The 8,893-nt window shown below is 45.2% G+C and overlaps 1 protein-coding gene across 1 annotated transcript; it reads right to left on the bottom strand.

The window, feature by feature from the left end:
- Positions 1-1,934: 1,934 nt before the first annotated feature.
- LOC138671268 (uncharacterized protein aq_1476-like) lies at positions 1,935-2,417 on the bottom strand. The gene has a single exon (XM_069759353.1). The coding sequence runs from the start codon at positions 2,415-2,417 to the stop codon at positions 1,935-1,937; it is 483 nt and encodes a 160-aa protein (XP_069615454.1).
- Between the last annotated feature and the right edge of the window lie 6,476 nt (positions 2,418-8,893).

Raw genomic sequence — 8,893 nt, 5'->3', positions numbered from 1 at the left:
TGGCAGATACTTCTCTGCTTGTAACCCCCTTTATCTGGAGTTACTGTACCTTACAGGAGTTCCTGCTCCACACACTGACACCTGTCAGTCCTGGTTCCCAGGGAAGCTGCCTAACTAGGATCACCGTCATTGTGACCAGGGCACTTCAGATAGTCCAGACCCAAAGAAGGAATGGTAGTTTCCCCAATGCAGTGCCGTAACAGACTCTGCACATACGGCACTCCATGTGCTATTCAGAAAGACCAGTCCCAGGAACTTCCAACACACAGGCTGTAGGGTTTTTTAGACAGTTTGCTATATCTGCTGTTATTTTCAATAGAACCTAGCTTTCCTGTCGGCCATTTTGCTTTTGTCCTGCTTACCCTTAAACAGCATGGAGTTCTCAGTTTCTATGTTTCCGCCCTGTTCTCTGCCACTTGCCCTTTTAAGCAGCATCAGCTGTTTAATCAGTGCTTCAGAATCAAGTCTGCAGTTTACCTGTCATCTTGCTCCTGGAAGTCTTGAACTTGCCATCCTAACCACCTTCTACTTTGGATCCTTGGACATGTGTGAATCCCTCAGCTTACCATCAAAATTGGCAAGGGAAGTAGAGAGAGAGAGTTTACCTTAACCTATTTCTGTGACTGGATGGTTTATTCCTGCCTGTCTTGTCTCCTGCCTGCAACTGTGTTAACCCTTACTTGTGTGAAGTAATACAAGAACTACTTAAACAAGCCTGTGTCTTCTGTGTTTCTTCGCACCCAAGCACAAGACTCTACACAGATTGTATTTTATATTTGACACAGGCCTTCAGTCCATGGCCTCTCTAACTCACCCTGTAAGCCCCTCTTATAACAAAACAAACACTTTTTAAGCTACAAGTCCCAGAACAACATTTCGGGCTTACAGCGCAGAGGACAACCTCTGACTCTGTGACACATACCGACCATTCACAATTATGCCAGTCACTGTATCATATACCATCTCCTCAAACTTGCGGAGTTGAACACTTGACATAAACCAGGGGCCCCAAGACCGTGCACTCGTCACCTTGCCCTACCAGTTGAGAAAACCATCTCAGTCAGTTTTGAGTGTCATTCATCACCATACCCTTGTTAGGCCCCCCTCCCCCAGCGGTCAGTATGTCAGCCTTGGGCTTCAGCCCTTGAGTCATCATCTGTCTGTGTCACCAGACCCTTTTTAGTCAACCAACTTTCCAAGTGTGCCTCTTCACGTGACCTTTCTTTCCATGGCCACCTCCCAATGTTGCTGTCATGAGTCGATCCTCCAGTCAAGCTTAGCGACTGATCTGAGTCTGACTTTTTGTTCTCAAGCCCGCTACCGGGTCTCCTGCCTTGGTCACTCAGCCCTGAGCTAACTGAGGCATCACTACTTCTACCTCTTCCATAAGGACCCCTTCTGTTAGCTCTCTGCTTGCCATTTCTCTTATGGTCTTTATTGCCCAGAGAGCAGTACCTCCTTTTGTCTCTATGTCCTCTGTTAGCTTCAGCTTGAAGACCTCCAGTCTTTAGCGAACCACTTCACCTCTCTATACCGCGAGTTGAAGGTGGCCACCTGTTTCCCATTCCCTGCAACTCTCTATTTATCTGCTCCTTCTCAAGTCTTAGCTGCTCTATCTCTTTTTGGTACGCCAAGCGATATTCCAGGAGCATCTGAATATTCCCATGGCTCTCCATGGATCCGACAAAAAGGAATGGAAACATCCCAACTTCACCCATGACCTGGGTCTCGTCGTCAGCCGGAATCCTCACTCTCTTCACACTGAATCTATTCACAATCTCCTGCATCACTTTCCCAGGACTCTTCCGGCTTTACAGTCTTCCAGACCCCTGGCCAGAATGGGCATTGACAGCTTCACCTTGTTACCACTCTGGCACTGCTATCTTCTCCTCTTGCAGAAGATCTCTTAATGCTTCTCTGAGGACTTATATATCTTACCTTAAGGCCTTATTCACACTTTGCCATGTTGACAGGTGACCACTGACCTCAGAGACTTCCTTCTCCAGCTCATCCACCCTGTGCTCAGCTGCTTGTCTCAGGGCCTTTTCCGGTTCGACATGCTCTTTTATAGCCCCTTTGAGCATCTTTAAAGCATCACTGTTCTTGTTCCTAGACTCCAATGCCAGGTTTTCCTCAGAGTTCTCGTATTGCGCTTCCTTCTTGCCAACCTGAGCTTTGACTACTGAGAGCTCAGACTCCAGGTGACATGCCTGATTCAACTGTGCGGAGTTGGTGGTTTCCATACTCAACACCTTCACCCTCTCATTTGCCAACTGTTGACAGACCTCCTCTAGTTGTCGGGTGACAGCAGTCAAATTCTCCTTCAGGCTCTCTATTATGTCATGGAGTGGTTCTTCAACTGCGATTTCAACTGTTGGTACCCTACCACCACTCTGGGTCAGTTTTGTTTCCCACATCCTCGACTACCTCAGTGCTGGGTTTTGTCAGTTGTAAAGTTATCTCTTTATCAAGGACGTCAACTTTGTTGGCACCTGTCCCTGTTTCCTTTTTATCTTCTCAGAGGGTGCAATTTGTTCAGCCCCTTTGCCTTTTTTACATCTCTGGCAACTGGAGGAAGACTTGCTACTTGTACCGGCGTCAGCTTTACTGCACCCTTTTCCGCTTTCGTCACTGTCTGAATGGGAGTCACCACCACCCGATCGGTCATCCTAGAACAAGTGGTCCCCATTTTTAATTGTGTCAGACCCCATTCCTGGAGCTTTCCCATCTTCAACGATCACACCTTTGGTCACCTCTGCCAAGTCCCAGAGTTGGTCAGACCCACACCTTTGTCCGGTCATACGTTCTGGTATGGCTACCACCATCATCCTGACTTCACCTTGTATATGATGATGTCACCGCAGGCCATGTACTGATTGACCACTATGCCTGTCCTACTGCACGGAGCCTCTGAGTGAAAGGCAGAGCTAGAGACCAGGCACCTACCAACCTGACCTGTGAGATAAGTAGTGCAGTACCCACTGTGTGTGCTGCTCCTGGTGAAAATGGTTCCACTTCCTGGCCTACTGTCAGCAACTCCTGCTCTTGTTAGTGGTCACAGCAGAGGAGAGAGCTGGGAGTTGTCTGCTGGGAGCAGGATGAGCTGCAACTCATAGTGTGGAACATCTCATTCCCTCCAGCATAAAGCAGTGCGTGTATCTGAGGTGTGTGTAGTTTGTAGTGTATACTGTCTGTGAGCTATGTGTATGTATTTATATGAATCACATGTATCAAATGAGCATTTGTTGTGCAGTATGTGTGTGCCATGTATATGTGTGTATAAGTATGTGCCATGTTCATGTGTGTATATAAGTGTGTGCCATGTATGTGTGTGTGCCATGTATGTGTGTGTGCCATGTTCGCGTGTTTATGCCATGTACGTGTGTGTGCCATGTTTGTGTATGTGTGTGCCATGTTCGTGTGTGTGTGTCATGTTCTTGTGTGTACCTTCTATGTTTATGTGCCATGTTCATATATGTGTGCCATGTACATGTATGCATGTATGTACAGTTAGGGCCAGAAATATTTGGACAGTGACACAATTTTCGCGAGTTGGGCTCTGCATGCCACCACATTGGATTTGAAATGAAACCTCTATAACAGAATTCAAGTGCAGATTGTAACGTTTAATTTGAAGGGTTGAACAAAAATATCTGATAGAAAATGTAGGAATTGTACACATTTCTTTACAAACACTCCACATTTTAGGAGGTCAAAAGTAATTGGACAAATAAACATAACCCAAACAAAATATTTTTATTTTCAATATTTTGTTGCAAATCCTTTGGAGGCAATCACTGCCTTAAGTCTGGAACCCATGGACATCACCAAACGCTGGGTTTCCTCCTTCTTAATGCTTTGCCAGGCCTTTACAGCCGCAGCCTTCAGGTCTTGCTTGTTTGTGGGTCTTTCCGTCTTAAGTCTGGATTTGAGCAAGTGAAATGCATGCTCAATTGGGTTTAGATCTGGAGATTGACTTGGCCATTGCAGAATGTGCCACTTTTTGGCACTCATGAACTCCTGGGTAGCTTTGGCTGTATGCTTGGGGTCATTGTCCATCTGTACTATGAAGCGCCGTCCAATCAACTTTGCAGCATTTGGCTGAATCTGGGCTGAAAGTATATCCCGGTACACTTCAGAATTCATCCGGCTACTCTTGTCTGCTCTTATGTCATCAATAAACACAAGTGACCCAGTGCCATTGAAAGCCATGCATGCCCATGCCATCACGTTGCCTCCACCATGTTTTACAGAGGATGTGGTGTGCCTTGGATCATGTGCCGTTCCCTTTCTTCTCCAAACTTTTTTCTTCCCATCATTCTGGTACAGGTTGATCTTTGTCTCATCTGTCCATAGAATACTTTTCCAGAACTGAGCTGGCTTCTTGAGGTGTTTTTCTGCAAATTTAACTCTGGCCTGTCTATTTTTGCTATTGATGAATGGTTTGCATCTAGATGTGAACCCTTTGTATTTACTGTCATGGAGTCTTCTCTTTACTGTTGACTTAGAGACAGATACACCTACTTCACTGAGAGTGTTCTGGACTTCAGTTGATGTTGTGAACGGGTTCTTCTTCACCAAATTAAGTATGCGGCGATCATCCACCACTGTTGTCATCCGTGGACGCCCAGGCCTTTTTGAGTTCCCAAGCTCACCAGTCAATTCCTTTTTTCTCAGAATGTACCCAACTGTTGATTTTGCTACTCCAAGCATGTCTGCTATCTCTCTGATGGATTTTTTCTTTTTTTTCAGCCTCAGGATGTTCTGCTTCACCTCAATTGAGAGTTCCTTTGACCGCATGTTGTCTGCTCACAGCAACAGCTTCCAAATGCAAAACCACACACCTGGAATCCACCCCTGACCTTTTAACTACTTCATTGATTACAGGTTAACGAGGGAGACGCCTTCAGAGTTAATTGCAGCCCTTAGAGTCCATTGTCCAATTACTTTTGGTCCCTTGAAAAAGAGGACGCTATGCATTACAGAGCTATGATTCCTAAACCCTTTCTCCGATTTGGATGTGGAAACTATCATATTGCAGCTGGGAGTGTGCACTTTCAGCCCATATTATATATATAATTGTATTTCTGAACATGTTTTTGTAAACAGCTAAAATAACAAAACATGTGTCACTGTCCAAATATTTCTGGCCCTAACTGTATGTGTAAAAGTGTGTGCTATGTACAGGTTTATGTGTATAAGTGTGTGCTATATATGTATGTGTATGTACTGTATATGCAGGATGGGGCATTTATATAAATACACCTAATTAAAATAGGAATGGTTGGTGATATCAACTTATCTACTTCCTGTTTGTGGCACATTAGTATATGGGAGAAGTAAAACTTTTCAAGATGGGTGATGACCATTGCGACCATTTTGAAGTCGGACATTTTGGATCCAACTTTATTTTTTCCAATGGGAAGATGGTCATATGACACATAAAATTTATTGAGAATTTCGCAAGAAAAATGATGGTGTGCTTGGTTTTAACATGACATCCGATCACTGACGCTGCGCATGCAGCAATCAGTTCAGTCACTAGTCGCCCTCAGCCTGGGCGGTCGCATCTTGGCACCATCCAGGTTGAAAAATATTCATCCCCCCAGACATGGATTATGGCGTGGGGCAGAAAGACCGACAGGTGAGAGATATTGTTTTTTACTTTATTACAGGAGAACGAGGGCTTTGGTGAAATTAGGCGTTAGGTGAGTATAACTGTTTGTTATTTTTAAATAAAAATGGAAAACCAAGTTTAGTCTTATCTATATATATATATATATATAAGAGGCATCGTGATTACTCGCTAATACCGCCCCCTGCACAGTAGCTCTGCCCCACCACATCACGACACATAATCCCGCCCCCCCACCACATTACCACACGAGGCTCCGTCCCCACACATTACCACACGAGGCTCCGTCCACACACATTACCACATGAGGCTCCGTCCACACACATTACCACACGAGGCTCCTTTCACACACATTACCACACGAGGCTCCTTTCACACACATTACCACACGAGGCTCCTTTCACACACATTACCACACGAGGCTCCTTTCACACACATTACCACACGAGGCTCTGTGTGAACACACATTACCATACGAGGCTCCGTCCACACACATTACCACACGAGGCTCCATCCACACACATTACCACACGAGGCTCCGTCTACACACATTACCACACAAGGCTCTGTCCACACACATTACCACAAGAGGCTCCGTCCCCACACATTAACACACGAGGCTCGATCCACACACATTACCACACAAGGCTCCGTCTACACACATTACCACACGAGGCTCCGTCCACACATATTACCACACGAGGCTCCGTCTACACACATTACCACACGAGGCCCTTCGTCTACACACATTACCACACAAGGCTCTGTCCACACACATTACCACACAAGGCTCCGTCCACACACATTACCACACGAGGCTCCGTCCCCACACATTACCACATGAGGCTCCGTCTACACACATTACCGCAAGAGGCTCCGTCCCCACACATTACCACACGAGGCTCGATCCACACACATTACCACACGAGGCTCCGTCTACACACATTACCACACGAGGCTCCGTCCACACACATTACCACACGAGGCTCCGTCTACACACATTACCACACGAGGCTCCGTCCCCACACATTACCACACGCTATTGAATGTTGTTATTATTTACTTTAGTTTAATCACCAGCAGCATTAATTAGATAGCAATGAGCCTGCCGAGCGTTAGCTGGCTGGAAACAGCTAGTTTCTAATAAAAGACTTTATTCTGGCTGTGTCTTTATTTGCCAACTATAGGATTAGTAATGGATAGGTGTCTTATAGATGTCTCTCCATTACTAAGCTATGGGCTTGATGTCAATGGATCGCTCCCCCCCATAGGACAGTGGGGTACTCGGTAACGGGTCCTTCGCTTCTCAAGGGAGATGTCACGGTGGCTGACCCGGTCCGTGGCCCTACAGACGTCCATATTAAATGGGGAAAGGTCTTTAAAGGGGAAATGTTCGTGACGCCACCTGTGGTATTCAGTCAGGGTGACCGCTGGGTTGATGTTATGGCAGCTAGATGGTATACCTTCCCACAGGAGAAGTATGTCCCCAGGGCTTCCCAGTGTGTAAATGGTGGATGGTGTGATGCGCAGTGAAAAACGAGGACACAAGGTTGCAGTCTCTTTACCTTTACTGAAGGCTTCAGCCTCAGGACTCCCTGAGGAAGCTGCCCAGCGCAGCGATACGCGTGGGATTCTCCCACACCTTCTCCTTTACTGCCCACAGATTCGCCAGCATTGTGGTCCTCTTCATGGCAGCCACAGATGTGTAATTATTTCTTTGTGGCTCTTTCTTTATTGTTGTGAGCCAGCTATATAGCTCTTATTGCATTTTCTGGCTGTGCTAGTTTCCAGCCTTGTTCTCAGCCTTTTTATTTTGTGGCTGGGGTTTTGTGCACATATCCATAGTGGCTTGCTTTGATGTGCCCCCTTGCTGATTCAGCCTTTATACTTTTTTGGCCCCTTGTTTCCCTTGTGATAGATATTTAGCTCTAGTCACTGGGTTTCATGCACATAGTGATTATTTTACATGGTTGGGTTTGGCTCAGGGTTTGATAACTTTGGGGACGCCCATATGTTATCGGGATCTGTGTGGTTATATTTATCTAGGTCATAAATGTTCGGCCCTTATATATTTATGTGATTGTATTCATGTTTATCTATACATTTATACATATGAATATATGAGCATTTTCCATCTATTTGGGCTGTGGTTCTTTGGTGTATTTTTACAACAGGAGAATGGTGTGTTCGTTTTCTGATCCTTATGGGATATGTTTTTAATGTTTTTATATTTTGTATGCTTTTTTGTCTTATAATAAAGTTGTTACTCATTTTGTGATACATAGGTGTGCACACATTTATGCAGTGTCTTTTTCTTTTTTGGTTCAGTATTTGCATTCTCCATGCATTGTGTAGCACCCTAGTGGATATATTTAATATATTGGTTGTGCTCCCGACACATCTCTTTCCCTTATATACTTATACATGGTTATTAGATCGCCCCTCAGTCGTCTTTTTTCTAGACTAAATAATCCTAATTTCGCTAATCTATCTGGGTATTGTAGTTCTCCCATCCCCTTTATTAATTTTGTTGCCCTCCTTTGTACTCTCTCTAGTTCCATTATATCCTTCCTGAGCACCGGTGCCCAAAACTGGACACAGTACTCCATGTGCGGTCTAACTAGGGAATGTGCTTCTCTGTTTCCTTTTTGGTAGCTTTAGTTAGTTTTTTAGATAAAGTATTTTTCTCCCTATAGTTTTTTAGAGCTTCAATGGTGCCATCCTGCTTTAGTAGTGCAAATGCTTTCTTTTTACTGTTAATTGCCTGTCTTACTTCTTTGTTTAGCCACATTGGGTTTTTCCTATTTCTAGTCCTTTTATTCCCACAAGGTATAAACCGCTTAGGCTACGTTCACACTAGCGTTGTGCGCCGCTGCGTCGGCGACGCGACGCACAACGCACCGAAAAACGCGTGCAAACGCACGCAAAAACGCTGCGTTTTTCGACGCGTGCGTCGTTTTTTGACGAAAATCGGACGCAAGAAAAATGCAACTTGTTGCGTTTTCTTGGTCCGACGCTAGCGTAAAAAAAGACGCACGTGTCGGAAAACGCAACAAGCAAAAACGCATGCGTCCCCCATGTTAAACATAGGGGCGCATGACGCGTGCGTCGCCGCTGCGTCGCCCGACGCTAGCGCGACGCACACTAGCCGAACGCTAGTGTGAAGGTAGCCTGACAGTGCCTATTTAGGATGTTCTTAAACATTTTCCATTTATTATCTGTATTCTTATTTCTGAGGATATTGTCCCAGTCTACCAG

The sequence above is a fragment of the Ranitomeya imitator genome, chromosome 1, assembly GCF_032444005.1.
Source record: "Ranitomeya imitator isolate aRanImi1 chromosome 1, aRanImi1.pri, whole genome shotgun sequence".
Taxonomy (NCBI): Eukaryota; Metazoa; Chordata; class Amphibia; order Anura; family Dendrobatidae; genus Ranitomeya; species Ranitomeya imitator.
This window is presented reverse-complemented; position numbering and strand designations above follow the sequence as displayed.

Coding starts and splice junctions, on each gene's coding strand:
- LOC138671268 (XM_069759353.1), bottom strand. CDS start 2,417: ATGTGGGAAACAAAACTGACCCAGAGTGGTGGTAGGGTACCAACAGTT.